Raw genomic sequence first — 17,681 nt, 5'->3', positions numbered from 1 at the left:
TTTTAAAATTGTTTTGGTGAACCCCATTTGGTCTGGCCTGTGTTGATTTCACCATTTCCATGGCAACCACCAAATCTGGTTTCAAGTAGAAGTAAAAACAAAACAAAACAAAAAAACAAAGACGTCTAAGCCCTAATAAAAATAAATAAGTAGCATGAATTAAATCCATGCCATGTTATTTCCAAGTAAATGGGTGATCCACTGACTGAATCAACTCAGACTCGTTCAGATGGGAAAATACTGTTGCTCTCAAAACCTGTGATAAGGAAGTACTGACCCTCAACATATTTGATTGCACACACATGTGCACACACACCCTAACCATCGTACTTTTCATCTGAGTATCACCTCTGAAATGGTTCCAATAAATGTGCTGCATCGATGCATTCCTCGGACATGAGCAGACTCCACATCCTACTAGGCTAACGCCGGCGGGCGCACCTTCCCTGCCTTGCCCATCTGGGCCGGCTGTCATCAGCACACTTACTCGAACAACATCCAGCTCCTTGTTCCTCTGCATGAGCTGCTTTTCCAGTTCCACGATCTTGGACATGGCTTCATTCTCTGTGTCTTGCAGTTTTTCGGATAACTGTAAAGGTTTTAAAAGGGAACCTATGTCACGACACACAACCATTCTCATCAGGTCCTCAGTTCTCAGAAAGTGGAGCTCAAAAACGATCAGGGGCCCATCAGAGTCCTGCATGTGTTCCACAAGCTATTTTCTGGAAACGTTAATATTTATAAGATTCCGAATACATATTTGTTCCTAACAGGAGTTAATAATTTATAGATGATCCTTAATAAAACCCATTTGTCAGCTCCCTGATATTCTGACGATCACCATGCATCTCCCTCTGTTTCTGTAGCAGCTGGCAAGGGTGTGAGGAACAGCAGGTGAGGCAAGAAGGAAAGACCACTTTCCCTCCCTAAGAAAAGGCCATTTAGGCAAAAGCTTCTGAAAATTACTGGTCTGCAAACTTGGTTCTGTTATTATTGAAAACCAGCTGAAAAAACAGTACTGCTTGTTTTGACCCGAACTGCCCCAATAATAAAAGCCATTTGGAGGGGCGGTTCAAACAAACAGGTGGCCGGCTACAAAAGTGGGTTATGTGAATATGGTCATGCGATGCGGACCGAGGCTTCTGGAGGAACACAGGGTGAACCGTGTGTTAAGTGGTTACTTTTACCACAAGACTCTGAGAGTGAGCAACCTCAGATCTCTCACATTTCACTGGAAATGATCACAAGAGATCACAGGTAAGGAAAACCAGGGAGGCAAGGTGAGGAGGAAGGGTGGGGAGGAAAGTGCCGATCAGGTTCAGAACAGGAGTCAAACCCTTTAGGGTAAGAAAACACTGGGCCAGTACGTGCGCTTCCTAACCGGGGGGCCAACACGTCACTGCAGCACTTCCAGAGGTGGGGGAAGGGTTGGCTCACCAACTCGGCTTGACCACGGCCAAGAGGATGCCCATTTTCAGAACGATGAACGAGGGTGAAGGACGTCAAGCACGTCCCATACTCTCAACTAAGAAGATGTCGAGGAAAAGAAATGGACTGTTCAGATGGGAAAATAGCATTGCTCCAAAAAGAGACAACTCATTTACAACCAAGGACACCGTCAAGCGGAATTCGACACAAGAATTTGGTCCTCATGATGCTTGGGTCTCTAAGAAGCACTATTTTTCTGTTCATTCACTATTTACAATACTCATTGCAAATATTCAAGTATTTGCTTAATGGGTGAACGGAATGGACGGCCTCCGAAGGCCTGTAGACTCCTATCCATCTTAGTCTGTGGCGAGAAAAATCCCTCAAAGAAAAAAATCCCTGCTCTGAAATGGAGCTGATGTCATATTGAGAGGACAGTCCTCAGAGAAGAGGCTGTAAGGGACATGCTTACTGATTTCCTTGAAAATGCCTATTGCTGAAAAGAATCCATGTAGAACTGGAGTCAGCTTAAGGCAAGAGTGTGCAGACGTGCGTCAGGAGGATACAAGGTCACTCCGACCTTGGGCCTGTGTGGACACACGGGGTAGAGCGTGACTTCTATTCACAAGACTATGAGTGAAATATCACTTATTCATCAACCCAAACTCCCTGAGAGGTTGAGGCGGGGGTATCTTGCCTGGAGGCAGCGGTAGTTCCACCGAGGGAGAGGGCGAGGTGGAAGGTGGGGAGGACACAAGGAACAAGGTGGGGAGGACACAAGGACCTTTTTTCACACAAAGTGCTAGAACCCATCTGCCGTGGGCCTAGGTGAGCACACATGGCCGGAAATGGCTTCCATTTGGAAGAGTATGAGGAGACTAGGCCTCTGCACCTCAGCCCCGAGTCCCATATTCCAGCTACGCCTCCCCTCAGCGTGGTGCCCATCACGTCGCTCTTGGGGCCTGGACCCGAGATGCCCAGGAAACTGAGCGGGTGACCCGGGCAAGGCAATGGTGCCCCTTAGTTTCAGTACGGGACGTGCCTTCTCTGCGAGGCCCCGAGCGGCCCGGGCAGCCTGCTCCCAGCTGCGGCTCATCCCTACACTCCGGCCCCCCACCGACCGCGGGAGCAGCTAACACTTATTCTGCGGGGCGCCCAGTTACGTATGAACAGTGTCTCCTTCTCCGAGACGTAGTTACATGAGAAATGTTTTCTTCCAGCTCTTCCACCCTCTCCAAGGCCGCGTTCTTGGTTTCCGCATCCTCCAGCAGGGCGCCCACGTCGAACACGTTGTCCAGGTAAGCCTGAATCTGCACCTGCAGCTTGTCGCTCTCGGTGTGCTTCAACTTCTACAAACCAAAATGCAAGTGAAGGCGGCGTGAGCACAGCTGTGGAAGGAGAGCAAACGACACAACAGCCGACACGCTCCGGTTCCAAATAGGGCAGGCTTGCCCAGGAGAGGGTCTGAGGTGTCTGCCTCCAGGGAACGCAGTGTTGGGCCGAGAGGGTGCCCTCAGATGCCTCTCTGGGGATGCCCTCTCCCAAATATAGACACATTTCCCCCCTAATCCTCCCGAAAAATATATTTCCCAGGTCAACATATTCGAAAATAAAGCATTTTGATACAAAACAGGTGAAACCAGACATTAGTAAACTTAAAAGCAGCTTCAGGAGGGAGGCCGCGGTCCAGGTAACGAGTTGGAGAGGCACCTGTGTGCAGGGGAAGTTAGGGCAGGGGCGACTGCCTGAGTGGAGAGGGCAGGTGCCCAGGAGGAGGGTTAGGCGGGAGGTGGGGAGGGCAGGACCGTGTCAGCCCTGGGGCTTATTTAGCAGAAGCTGCTAGAATCCGCCCTCCGGGACAACCTCCCCAAGGGCTGCCCGCGCATCAAGGTCCCGCCGCTTGCCTCCACTCACTGCTGAGGCCCCGGCACCCGGCGCAAGTCAACCAGCGGTAAGGGGATTAGGGCCAAGACAATGTGTCCCTCTTCCTTACGAGTGACAGAAATCCTGACTTCCCTGGGGGAACAGACGAGTGGCTAGAGTGACACCGGCAAACGGATGACACCACTAAACACGAACGGAACAAATCCGTGGCTACTTACTAGGCTGGGTTTTTGTAAGCTAATGAAGCATTTATATACTAGATGCTTCTAATCTTCTAACCACGTTTATCAGAATCCAGAACCAAGAGGTCAAGACGTTAAACAGAGTTTTGGAAAAAATTTTAAATGCTTTTTCAGAGGAATCGTGCTCTCCGTAAATTCTGGAAGAGGGATTTGCTCCCCGGCCTAATCTGGAAGTCTAGAACTTAGCTTGGCCTAAGGAGATATGTTCCATCTTAGTCTTGAGGACAAGCCAGAGAAGACATCGGAGTAAGGGCAAAGCCTAGAAAGGGAGACAGTGGCAGCCAAGCAGCCGCTTTCACACGGCAGACATGGAGCAACGGCACCACCTGACGTGGGACTCTCCGCCAGCCCCCCGGGGTCTGCACGACCATCACAGAACCGGACCCCTGCCACCACTAGCAATCTACGTGCACAATTTTTGCCCAAATACCACCCCCCTCAGAGCACGCAGGGCAAGAGGCTGGAGAAACCTTGATCTCAGAGCAGGAAAACCCTTTCAATACCAGATTCTAGCAGAGATATTAGTGACTATTGACATAAGAACACAATTCCAACAACTCTAATGGAAGTGTGCGCCTCCTCCTGAGGCCAGATGTCAGGGGACGTTAGGCCGCTGGTGTGGGAGCCGAGCCGAGCTCAGAGCAATGCTAGGTCTCCACCTCACAATCAGCTGTGATCCCCTGGCTTCACCCCTGACGAAGACGGGCATCTGGACTCTGGAGGCATCCACGGAAGAAGCACTTCTACTCTCTTTGTGGCTAGAAACATCTGCAATCGGGGTCAACGATTCTTGCCTCTCCCAGCGGCCTTCCAAGTTCAGGCGGAGCACCACTGCACACAGGGGAACCCAGAACCGCTCAAGAGGCCGTGGACACGGAGCATCCCGGGCACACCCAGCTCCTCAGGCCCACTGCCATGCTCACACCCACCTGCTATCTACCTGTGGGGTGAGGAGCTACAGGGACCGGGCTGAGCACCTCTGCAGGGGAGCTGGAGACCGAGCAACTGCAGGCCTCCTCCTCCATGAACCTAAGAGTGGAACTCCTAAAGCCACAACGCAGCCAACAGAATTTCACAGCTACATGACAAAGTCCCAGGTGTCTGTTTCCTCATTAGTGTTTTATGCTCTAAGCACTTCCTCCCCACTCGTCAGCAGTCTGGGCTTTATTTGCCCTGCCCAGATGGAGTCCCCCAAGCGCCCAAGAGCCCGGATGAAGGGTGCGACGAGACTTGGCCCAGACAGAGCCAGAGGAGAACTGCAGCAAGGCTAGGCAAGGCTGCCTGACTCCAGTCCGGAGAGGCCAGAAGCCAGCCCGAGGCCCAGGGGGGCTGCAAAAATCCAGTTTCTCTGGCCAATGGCGTTACTTGGATGGGTTCCCCTTGCCCAGCGCCACGGCATCTGACCGCATGGAGCGTCGAGCGTTCGTTAGGGCAGAAGTGCATCTCTGAGGGTGGGCAATAGACCAAGTCTCCACTTGGAGCCGGGCGCACTGCTATACTCACATCCAAGTACTCATCCAGGCCCAACTTGGTAAATTCATACTGGAGGTGGACTCTGAAATTCATGTCTTCTACTGAATGGACCACGATATTAATGAACTGCATGGAGGCCACCTGCAAGGAGACACAGTGGGTTACAAGGCAGTTTAATCACGGGCACATGCTTTCAGCAGCACACGTCCAGACGCACTCAGACGGAATCTCCTGTTCTGTTGTTTCACTGGGCCTTTCAAAATACTTTATAATTTTTTTAATTTCAAAAGTCAGAGATATGCCACAGTAAGACGCGCTCCTCATCCCCTAGGACGGCTACATCAAAAGGAAAGACAACACCAGGCGCTGCAAGGAGGTGGAGGAAATGGAACCCGCATCCACTGTGGACATCAACCAGCCACTGGAAGAGCTGACAGTTCCACGATGTGTTAACAGAGTCACTGCACGACCCAGCAAACCTGCTCCTCGGAACGTGCCCCCAGGAGGTGGAAACGTGGGCCCGTAGAGACACTTACACACAAATGCTCACAAAAGCGTTATTCACCACCAGAAAGGGAGGGGTGGTTAATGTCCATCAACTGGTGGATTAAAATAATGGGCTATAACCATACGATGGGATATTATGTGACGATACAAAGGGATGAAGTACTGATGCACCTTACAGGATGGAGGAATCTGAAAATATTACGCTACATGAAACAAGTCAGTCATGAAAGATCATTTAGGTTATGATTCCATTCGTATCAAATACCCAGAACAGGCACATCTGTGGAGACAGAAAATAGATTAGAAGCTGCCTTGTGGGGAGGAGGGGACACGGCCCTGGGGGCTCAGTCCTTTGGCTCAGGTCATGATCCCAGGGTCCTGGGATTGAGTCCCGCATCACACTCCTGGCTCAGGGGGGAGCCTACTTCTCTCTCCCTCCCTCTGTCCCTCCTCCCTGCTCACTCTCTCTCTCTCTCAAATAAATAAAATCTCTTTAAAAAAGTGGGGGGGGGGGCAGCCCGGGTGGCTCAGCGGTTCAGTGCCGCCTTCAGCCCAGGCTGTGATCCTGGAGACCCGGGATCGAGTCCCGCGTTAGGCTCCCTGCATGGAGCCCCTGCTTCTCCCTCTGCCTGTGTCTCTGCCTCCCTCTCTATGTGTCTTATGAATAAGAAGAAGCTGCCTAGGACTGGGAATGGATTTTAATAACTAAAGGGGATTCTTGCTGGAGTGACAAAATGTTCTAAATTAGATCACATTGACGGCTGCAAATATGCAAAAAATACATTGAACTGTCCACTTTCAATGGATAAATTAGATGTCATGTTCATCACCTCTCAGTGAAACTTTTTTAAAAGTCTATGGGTATATAGATCAAACTGTGTGAGTTATTACACGTATATCACAGAAAAATGAACAATTTTATAAAAAAAATATTTTAAAAAATCACCTATTGTCATGCCACAGGATAATCACTTTTTATTTATTTATTTATTTATTTATTTATTTATTTATTTATTTATTTATTTAGGATAATCACTTCTAAAACTTCACTGTGGGCCCCACTATACCATCAAGATCGTAACAAGATCTCTGATTCGTCTTTCCATTTTAAACAATCAACTGGTTTCTGTTCTACAAAAGCCTTGGATTTACTGCTTTTTCTCCACAACTGCATCAGTGCCCCTCAGGCCTGCCACAGAGAAAACCAGTTACTGGTTTGGTAAAGAATGAAACAAAGTTGAATAGATCTATTTTGCTTTTTTTTTTTTTTTTTCTTTTGAGATTTCATTTTTAAGTAATCTCTACCCCCAGTGTAGGGCTCAAACTTACAACCCTGAGATCAAGAGCTGCATGCTCTACCAACTGACCGGCCAGGTACCCCGATTTTACTCTTAATAATGACAGTTTATTTATAATGAAAATATCTTACTGTTTCCCCCCACCATGGGTAAACACAGTCTCTGCAAGGAGGTAAAATGAGTGAGGAACCAGATTCACATTGACTCTGAAAACGGACTTCTTTCTCTTTCTTCCAAATCCAGTTTCTTTTATCTTTTTTTTTTTTTTCTGTTTCTATCGAGTTAGATTCCTCTTTGGGTGTAAGTTATACACTGGATATCTCTGGAAGACATGTCAACTCCCTAGGTTACAAGGATACTGTTTCGCAGTTTACTAAACAATGACTTCATGTTCTGTGGTTAAATGAGCCAAAAAAAAAAAAAAAAAGATTTTTGTCAGTTTTTTCTTTTGTCCACCAAAAAAAAAAAAAGAAAGAAGTCTTATGTTAGAGAAATTTATATTTTATGAGGAATAAGCTGTTATGCAGATTGTACAACTTAACTGCATCCCCAAGGATATTTTGAGAAAAGCCTCATTTTTCTGGAGTAAAAGAGGTTCGATTCTGGCATCTTCCCATTTCTCTTCGGAGTAGCTGTTGAGTTTTAAGATATGCCTGAGAGGCAACGATCTGCCAGGAGACAGGAGAACCGAGCAGAGCACCTGTATCCCAGCATCTTCTACGTCAGGTTCCTCGGTGCCCAAACGTATAAATAGAGGACAGGAAATACACTCACTTGTAAACAGCGCAGGCATTTTAAAGGGCTTAATTGTATAATTATGGTTTCAGCAGAAATGCGAATGGCAGAGTGATCCCCGAGGTCTGAAAACGAGTGAAGCGGCCACTTGAGACTCAGTAAGGAGCGGTGAGGACCATGGCAAGGGAAAGGGGAGCCTCAAGCTAAAAGTTGGGGACCCTGGCTCCAGCGGCTGACAGTCTGCAAGCACAGGGGCCTTGTCTTAGCTGAAATGTTTCAAAAAAAATCTGAATTCCATATTTTTATGCACAATTTCCAATTTTTTTTTTTACAGCGGGGTCACAAGCCTGTAGGTTGGCCTCAGCCCGGGAGCCTCCAGTGTGCAAGCTCATCTTTCAGGATCGAGCAAGCTGCCCTGAAGGCAGAGGGGAAAACCTGGTAAAGCGGGCCAGGGCACGACCTCCTCACATATCCATCATGAGGGCAAACACGGGCCTTTGACATGCCGAAACACCCTAGCAACAAAATTAGAAAGCTCGCGTAAAAGTATTCCTTGTTCCACAATTTTTACCTTTTTAAACAGCAAATAATATGCCCCATGGAACAGAAAAGTTTCTCTCTGAAGGATTTCATCATTCTCACGGATTTTGGAAGGGGTTGAGGGCAAGGATGCATATAAAATTTAAGGACCCAGAAAATTTTTCACATAAAAGGGTTAGAAATCTGCAAAACTCTGTTTCATGTTTTACAGCCACCAAGGCAGGTTCCAATGAAAACTGTCCGGTCCCCTAAGCGCGAGGTCTCAAACCTCGACAGGGGAAGAACGGAGCAGGACGCCTGCTCTAGGCATGAAGGGAGCTGAGAGGGAGCCCCCGAAAGGTCTCCGAGGTCCAGAGGTCGCCCAGGCCCCCCAGCTGGACTCCGAGAGCCTGCAGATCCGGGGGCACTCAGGGGGGGTCTGTCCCAGAAATCCTCCACGGCAGGTTTCCACCGTCAACCCAAGATTAAGATTCAAGTCCACGAATTCAGTGGTCCCCAAGTCCTTCTGCTGTCCGTCCTGAAGAGGAAGGTCGTGCCGCTGAGCCGCAGGTCCTGGCAGGGAAGGGCCCGGCTAAGGTGACGTGCAGGGTGCTTACGCCCTCAGAGTCACCGGGGGGAGGGGCCCGGGGAAGTCACTGCTACAGTCACTGGGGGACGCACACAGTCAGTTCTAGAACCAACGTGCTGTAGTCTTTGAGAATATAGTCTGGGGAAAGCCACTGGGCTGAGGCGTGCAGAAGACAGAATGGCGGGCAGCCCAGGGGCTCGGCGGTTAGCGCCGCCTTCGGCCCAGGGCTTGACCCCGGGGTCCCGGGATCGAGTCCCGCGTCGGGCTCCCTGCACGGAGCCTGCTTCTCCCTCTGCCTGGGCCTTGGCCTCTCTCTCTCTGTGTCTCTGTGTGTGTCTCATGAATAAATAAATAAAATCTTAAAAAAAAAAAAAGACAAAACGGTCCAGGTTCTTGGTTTCTACCTTCAGGATCCTCACGCAGATTTCCTGAGAGCTGAAGCTGGCGATGGCAGGGATGTGCGCCAGGAGTTGACACCCTTTCCCCCAACGCATGGCTTCATCCTTTATTTGCTACGGATACTTGGTACTTTGGGCCTTTACTTTGCAGCATGTACGTGAGGAATGAAACTGGACATAAACACCGTAAGGGGAAAATACAGACTGTGAGGACACTCTGGCGTGAATCCACAGCCTCTTATACTCAATCTTCTGTCCTCTGGAACATTCATACATACATACACACATATAATATATAAAATATAAATGGATTTGGGAAAAGAAGTACAGAAACGGAGCTTGCCTTATTGAATGTAATGCAGTACTGGAATGACTCACCATAAAATCTATGTTATTGTCTTCGTTCCTGAAATGTTCCATCAACTTCTCAAAGCGCTGTTTTTCTCCACAAACCTGAAATACACATTTTCATCACGCATATGAAATTCCAAACATAAGCATTCTAAAATTAGATGCAGGACTTTTAGCATTAATAATTACTTCCAGAATATCTTTTTATTGCCTCTCTCACACTATTTACTTCTCTTCTAAGCTGGTTAACTCACCAATAGCAACATGAGCCAGGCCCTCGGTTTCTTTTAAATGTTCCCTTGATATATTGAAATCTCTGTCAAATGTGTTTTTCTTTTATTGGTTATCTTTGCAGTTCATCAATTTTTTAGCCTGCATTCAGAATCCCAGGATGTTATGGTTTTAAAAAAGAAAACAAAAACAACCCCCTCCCGCACCCCACCCCAATTTTTTTTTTTTTTTTTTTTTTTTTTACAAAAGCACTCTTAAAACAGGCACGCTAAAAGATTTGGACAATTTAGTATTTAAATTCCTTGTAAAGCAGATTGAAAATATTCCTATTGTATCTAAATCAAATTATTTTCGTGCATAAACTACAGCACAGAAGGAAACACCACGGCAGTAAAGCACCTCCTACTCTAGTAGACACCGAGGAAGCTGTGTTAACCCATTCAAGGCAAGTATAGAAATTTGCAGTGATTGTGAGGTAGCATCCCTGATGCCTGAAGCATTCACCTCGAATTAATGCTTTTCACTAACAGGTGAAAGAGGCGGATAAATTACGGTGAGCTCTACACAGGAGTTAAAAACAGAGTCAAAGAAAGGTTTGTAGCAAATACGCATTCTCTGGTGACTTTTTCCCAAAATCAGACGATGAACTTTATTTCTGCAGTGACGTTGGCCGCCTCCTTTTGGAGCCCACTGGTTTATTCCTTTTGCCTTCAGAAAGCATGCACCTGAACACCCATGCTACCTGCAGTGTTGGTAATAGTCTCTGGTCTTCACATTTTGAGTTTAATCTGGATTTCACATGCTCAACTCAATTTTCCAGTTTTATTTGTCCTATTAGGAATACACAGGACGATCCTGAAGGATCCCCCTAAAAATGACATTTCATAAGGCTATAATGCAGCCATTGAGCTCCGTCATATTAAATCCCATTTTAATAAATATTTTGATGAAGAAAAAGATTCAAGAAGACAGAAGTTTTGCCTGTTTTGTTCACTACTGTATCTTCAGCATCCAGAACAATGCTTAGCGTGTTGTAAATTCTCCATATTATTTTGAATTATACTGAAAAAAAGGACAAATGAGTAATTATGTGGAAATACACTTTAATGAAAGGATGAATGACTTTCCCACTCTATCACATTGATGAAACAAGAACCATCCGCCCATGGTAGACAGGCACCAGGAGTAAAGCTTTAGTGATGATAGTTCCTGCACTTCAGCAGCATGCCGGGAATGTTAAGCCTTCAGCCACTGAGGGCCTTCCAGGTCTCAAAGCAACTTAATTTTCTCAATAGATCACAGCTCACACTTTACTGTATCCTGATGACAACTCTCCATTTACTTGTACCTGCCTTAACAAAAAATACAGAAACACAGTACATGGACCCAGTCCAGAGGCAGAGGAGCAGGCTCCAGACGGAGCGTTTGAAGTCAAGCCTTTAAAACACAGACATGAAAAATAAAATAAAATAAAATAAAACACAGACATGTCCAATCCCACCCAAGAGAGCCCGATTCACCAGGGCCAGGCCGGGCTGGGTGACACACACGTGCACAGTTTTAAAGCATTACACACCATTCTGATGCAACTCTGCAGAGGCAGAGAACCAAAGATCTACGGGGATACTTTGTTCTGCCCCTGGTTTCAGCCAGTCCCTCCTGGAGAACAGGCAGGAGGTTCCTGGAAGTAGTAGGGTTGTTGGGAGGGTGAGGCATTACAAGCCCAGTTCCCTAGACTACGACATCAGCCACATCTTGTGCCCAAAGTCGCAAAAGTCCCCTCAGCCTGCAAAAAAAGAGCCCAGTGGGTGAAAACCGCCGAGGCCGGATATGGAAACGGTCAGAATTACAGCCTAAATTTTAAGAGAAACCCCAACATAAGGACTTGTTTCCCAGGGTAATGGTTTCCTTCAATCTGCTTTGGGAGGTTGGTAGCGTCAGAAGAAAGGAAGAGAAGCCGTCTTGAATCTGCAAGCAGCTACCAGCAGCGGCGGTCGATGTTCTGCTGAGCAGCTAGGCCCCCGGTGAACTAGGAGAAGCAGTAGCGATCAGTGAACAGCGATGAGGAATATAACTCCTGGGCAGGCAAAACCCTTCAAATCAAAGAATATCAAGGACTCGGGAAGTATCTCAATTTATGAAAGAGACCGATACCTAGACAGATCACATAACCGTAGCTTGATGAAGGGTCAATGCAGAAGCTGGAGCCGGGTTCCCAGCTGCCAGCCTGCGGATGCCCCTTCTCCGACGCAGCCCGGGCTGTGCAGATAAACGTGGTCCGCTTAAGACAATAATTTACATCGTTCTGGAATTATCTGAGACGCCGATAGAGATTTAAAGCATTGTTGTTAAAAACCACCATCATCACACTGGGCATATACTCGATGTTCTTGCACCAGAATCTTCCACGGAACTTCAAAAACAGCAGATTCCTGGCGTCTAAATCGAAACATACTGAATGAGAATCTCCACAGCGGATCTAGGACTCTGTGCTTTTAACAAGTCCCCGTGGCTGTTGACCCCGTGGCTTCGATAACGCAGCCTAGCAGATTAAACTCTAACCTTTCTACCAATTGCAGATCATTCACCCTAACTCATCCCATCTCCAACTTAATAAATAAGGAGACAGAGTTACCATAACGGGGTACCACGGGACTGCAGCAGGAAGGGGTACAATAAAGAATCAAGCACTGTGTGCAAGGCATTGAAAAAGGGGATTATTATACGGCCGAGGAAAGCACATGTGGGCAGCAACAAAACAAACTATTCATAGCCCGTTACTAAAAAAAAAGGAGGCATCAAATCTAGAACAACAGGATTAATTTCATGCTGGGTAAAGATCCCAAAATCACATACGACCCTGATAGACAGGGCTGACATGGACATTCAGAGCTCTGAGCATACGCGTTTCCTTGGAGGGCGCCCTGTCAACGGTGAAACCCACGCTTAGAACATACGTGCAATGAAACAGAGAAACACCTTTAATTGCTAAAAATAATGCTTAAATATCTTCCAGCTTACAGCTGCGATGGACTTGGTGAAAAGAACCCAAATGCACAAAAGGGCATGCTGCCGGCCGAGATGCAGCTTTGGAGAACCCTGAAAGAATGACCTGACTGACCCGTCTCCTGTCGCAGAGACAACCAGAAGGGCGTCTCCTATCAGCTCCCCACGTCCCCCCCCTCTAAAGGTTTAAGCTCTGCTGCCGATCTCGATCTCAACTACGAATTCAGGGTGGTGTTGGCGGACTCTGTCCCGCAGGAACAGCAGGGACCCAGAGGCTCTATTTCTGCTGGAGGAAAAGCATGCAAACCAGCCTCACACTTGTTTCTACGCTACTTTAGCGATCCTCAGGCAAGCGTATGTTGTAATCCCACAGGACACGGGGAGATAGGTTTGGGGGAGGCTGGTAAAGTTGTGTTCGGCATCAAAGGAAAATAAAGCTCGCACGGCTCACGTCTGGACCCCCCCCCCCCCCCCGCCGCACGCTTGGTTCCAACGCGACAATCATGGCTGACAATCATGCGCCTCTCCCCGCCTTTGAAACTGACCTGGCTCTAATGATGGTGACGATAAGAGGAACAGGACAGCGACTCTCAGTCACGTTCAGAATCCCCAGTGATCGGCCCTCGTGGGGATGTGCTCAAGGCCTTCATCAAAACGTGTCTAAGAGCCAGGAGCCCATCCGCACGTCTGTACTACCGAACAGTGCATGTTGCCGCAGAGAACGTCCATCTGCCGACAAGGGCCAGACCGTACATGATTGGAAAATTTTCAAGTAAAAAAACTGTCCTGTGGCAACTGAAGAATGTCACTTCTTGACTTCCATATAATCAATGGTATTTCCCATTCCCTGGCTGGCTTTGACACCGGTGTCTTGTATCAGTGATAGGTAGCCGCTGAAATAGGTGGGGTAGGCAGCAAATTTAAGAAAACGTGGCCACAGAAAGGCCGAGCAGAGCGGACTGCAGGACGAGGCTTCTGTGCATGAGAACACTGCAGTAGGAATGAGGTTTCCACTACGAACAGCCGGGGCTGCCAGGAGTTAAGGCAAACAGCAGGAAAGTAAAGGCATATGCTCTGGGAAAGCACGTAGTCCGCAGGACACTGAAGAGGCATCTCCATTGATGAAGCAGTGTCACGTGGATAGATTCGCGGGCCCCGATCACTAGGCATAAAGCAAGAGCCTCGGGCCTGGATCTTGGACCTCAGGCTTCAGGCTACTGAACATCCGCCCATCCCCAAGGTCTGCCTGACACCCGGCCCTCTTCGCACCTTGAAGCTCTAACACCGAGTGGGGTGAGGGGGTACGAAGGCAGAGACAGGCCGACACGGGGCACCAGGGCCGGACACGTGGGTCCCAGATCCGCCACCACCGGGCCGTGAGCCTGGGCAACTGGGCGAACCTCTCCGGACTTCAATTTTCACGTGCGTTCACTTGAGAGCCGGTGGGCACGTGCCTGCTTTCAAGGCTTCTGGTAGGAAGCTGTGAGGGTTGCAGAGAACACTCTGAGGGCGCCGAGGGTGGGGACCGTGGCACGGAGAGGAAAAACACAAATGAGGAAGGCTCTTGGGGACTTCTGTCATTTATCCAGCTTTGATTTATTATACTGAGCTGCCTGGTAAGATTTCATTGAAAAAAGTTTCATTGAAGGTTTTCATTGCTAATAAGTCTGGGGGGAAAACCCCTCCTTGACGTCCCGATGTTCTAATCGAGGCGGCAGCAGGCAACGTACCGAGGTTTTCCCAGACCGAGCAGCCTGGGAGCTCACAGGCCAAACTGGGTGAGAGGCGCGGGCACGGGCACCACACCAGGCCTCAGGGCCTCTGGCTCGGGCCCCACAAGGCCGAGGGGTCCTGCCCTGCCCTGTCCGATGGCCACACCCAAGACGAGCAAGATGTGCTTGCACTTCGAGGGGAACCGAAGCGAAGCAAAGGCACGACTCCTGCCAAGAAAGACCTTTCTGAGCAGCGTCCCGCACCACTTGCATGAATCTGGGGCCCTGGATGCGCGAGAGGCAGTGGTTCACGGGTCTCCCGGGGTGAGCGGCGGGGGGGGGGGGGGGGATGATGTCCCTGAAGGCTGTGGACGGAAGGTGGTTTTACGGAGGCCTGTGATCCGGATTCGCGCCCTCCAGGTGCTGGACGAGCAGCGGCCACGTCTGCGCCCCCAGGTCGGCGGCCGTGTTGCCCCCGGGGCCCCGCTCCCCCCTCACGAGTCCGCAGCCAGGCCGGGCCGGCTCACGAGGTGCCCGTGCGACAGCTGCTGGGTTGTGGCCTGAAACCCAAGGCCTCTGGCTTAGGTGTCTCCTTCGGGCCCCGCCGCCTGCCACGACACCTCCTTTCTTTCCTGCACGACAGGCCCCGGGAGTCTACCCTTTCTCCCCAGGGCCGCACGGAGCGAACAGTTCACAGGGAGTCCCGGGTGCAAGGGTGCAAGCCCTCCTCTCCTTCCACCAGGAGCGCCTGCATCTGGGCTGCCTGCGCTGGGAGGTGGGGGGGGTGGGGCTGTGCCAGGGGGCCTGGGGCCTTGGTCCCCTAAGGCCACTGGACGCCTCACCCACCGACACCAACGGCTGCCGGGACAGGGGCAGGGACAGAACTTGGGCCTACCGTTGGCTCTCCCGTCTCGGGGATCTAAGGGCAAAACATTTACTGAATTGAAACACTCGGAGAGTAAAGGACCTCATCTCTGCTCCACCGGAAACTACTGGAAAGCTCAGCAACTGCAAGCACTCCTCCGTCCATGCAGCCCTCCTTCCTCACACGTTAAGGCACTTCCATCGATGCTGGGCTGGTAAATAACCTGACGATGGGCCAGAGGTTCCATTTGCCCCATGCTAACCACCCCTGTGAAGACTTGAGTCAATTTTCCAGATGTTTCCAAATACCCAGATCTTTTGGCAACAACCGCACAAAACATCCAGGACTCTTTCGCTTTTCATGTATATATTTTGCTGTACCAAAAAGAGGATCCTGACATGGAAGCAAAGGGCTAGGAAAATCCCCCAAGAGTAACTTGTTGAAAAACCACACCTTAAGTGAAAAATGCATTTCTAATCACTCCCCTATTAAAAAAAAAAAAAAAAAAAAAAAAAAAAAAGACTTTTACTACATTCTAGAGAGTGAGACTCCACAAAGTAATTCTTCATCAATGACATGTTTCAGAAATATTCCTATTGTCTGACTTGACCCTTAAGGCTTCAACAGAGGGCACCTCTCTTGGTCTTCAGTAAGAACACATAGGGATTCTCTCCAGGCTTCTGTTTCTGCAGGACGACCCAAACACCTCGGAGCTCAAGAGAGCCTGGCGTTTAAATAGCTACCTGAGGACCAAGTGATGAGCCAAGGCCTTCGGTCACCTCTGGGATGACTTACCCATCAACCCCTCAAGCAGAATGCCTAACACTGTATTTCATTCATTTCTCCTTACAGATTCATCCTTCGAACACACCCAGTTTGGTCAAGCAAGGCAAGGGAGAGGACACGGCGACACCCTTCCAGTGGTCGTCAAGTGTTCACTGACCCATGGCTACAGCACATGATAGGAGTTGTTTAAATCCTGTGGCATTTTCACCACTGGTCCTGGGCCCTGCTCGGGAGGTGAGGTCAGCCCACGCTCTCTTCACGCCTGTGACGCAAGCGAAATGAACTCTCACGAAGATGTGCCGTGAATCCAGAGCCCTTGGAGACAGACTCTTTGTTGGCTGCATCAAAGACCTCAGGCCACCAACAGGCAAATCCCGGAGGTTTGTCCCCGGCTCCCCGTCTCAGTCCACACCCTCACGTCTTCTGTGCCCTGCCCCAGCCCCGGGTATTCATCGGGACACCTCACTCTCACAGCTACCTGGAACCATTTCCACTCGGCCCAATGAGACAACAAAAAAGCAGACGGTGTATTTGGGAAGCAGTTTTTTTTCTTTTTTTTTTAAGATTTTTTTTTTTTATTTATTAGAGAGAGAGGCAGAGACCCAGGCAGAGGGAGAAGCAGGCTCCATGCAGGGAGCCCGATGTGGGACTCGATCCGGGGTCTCCAGGATCACGCCCCGGGCCGAAGGCGGCACTAAACCGCTGGGCCACCCAGGTGTCCCGGAAGCAGTCCTTAAAACATGGTTCTTGACCACTAAGGGTCTCTGAGGCCCTTTCACAGAGTCTGTGAGGTCAAGACTAGTTTTACAATGACACTAAGGTGTCACTTGCCACTTGCACAGAGCAGACATCTGCACTGGTCGTACAAAAGCAACAGCTGGTGAAGAAACTTCCTGCTGCCTTGGCATGGCTCACGGCAGTGACACCAAGTACCCCAGTAATCACCGTATTCCTCAGTGTCTCGGTTGAAAAAAAAAAAGCCAGTTTCGCTTAAGAATACCCTTGATGAAAGTGCATATCTGATACAAACTTGGTATTCAAACCATAGAAAGCACTGATACAACTCAACACCCAAAAACCACAGAATCCAATTAAAAAATGTGCATAAGACACAAACAGACATTTCTTCAAAGAAGATAAACAGAAGGTCACTAGACACATGAGAAGATGCTCAGCATCACCCGGCATCAGGGAAATGCTAATCAAAACCACAAGAAACAACAAGTGCTGGCAAGGGTGCACAGAAAAAGGAACCCTCACACACCTAGCCATTTTGTTGTTGTTGTTCTTATTTGAAAGAATAACTAACAAACCACAGTTATTCAGACTTAAAAACTTGGCAGTGATTCTCTTGAAAATGGAGGAAGGAAACTGACAATACTGGTTTCCAATGATAAAAATTGAGCTTTCAAGCAAAAATGAGAATTTCGGAAAACTTGTATTCAAGTTTGGCAGCTTTTCCAATGTTTATTTTTATTTAAGATTTTATTTATTTATTTATTCATGAGAATACACAGGGGAGAGAGAGAGAGAGAGAGAGAGAGAGGCAGAGACACAGGCAGAGGGAGAAGCAGGCTCCACCCAGGGAGCCCAACGTGGGACTCAATCCCAGGACTCCAGGATCAGGCCCTGGGCCAAAGGTGGCGCTAAACCGCTG

The 17,681-nt window shown here is 48.9% G+C and overlaps 1 protein-coding gene across 1 annotated transcript in view; it reads right to left on the bottom strand.

Annotated features, from left to right (window-relative positions):
• Positions 1-17,681, bottom strand: part of FMNL2 (formin like 2) — a 261,397-nt gene that overhangs the window by 26,573 nt on the left and 217,143 nt on the right. Inside the window, 4 exon segments of the mRNA XM_038565210.1 lie at positions 488-589; positions 2,628-2,777; positions 5,058-5,168; positions 9,452-9,526. Of these exon segments, the coding sequence (XP_038421138.1) occupies positions 488-589; positions 2,628-2,777; positions 5,058-5,168; positions 9,452-9,526 (438 nt within the window).

This window comes from Canis lupus, chromosome 19 (genome assembly GCF_011100685.1).
Source record: "Canis lupus familiaris isolate Mischka breed German Shepherd chromosome 19, alternate assembly UU_Cfam_GSD_1.0, whole genome shotgun sequence".
In the NCBI taxonomy this organism is placed as follows: Eukaryota; Metazoa; Chordata; class Mammalia; order Carnivora; family Canidae; genus Canis; species Canis lupus.
Note: the sequence above shows the minus strand (reverse complement) of the source record. Positions and strands in the feature narration are given on the sequence as shown.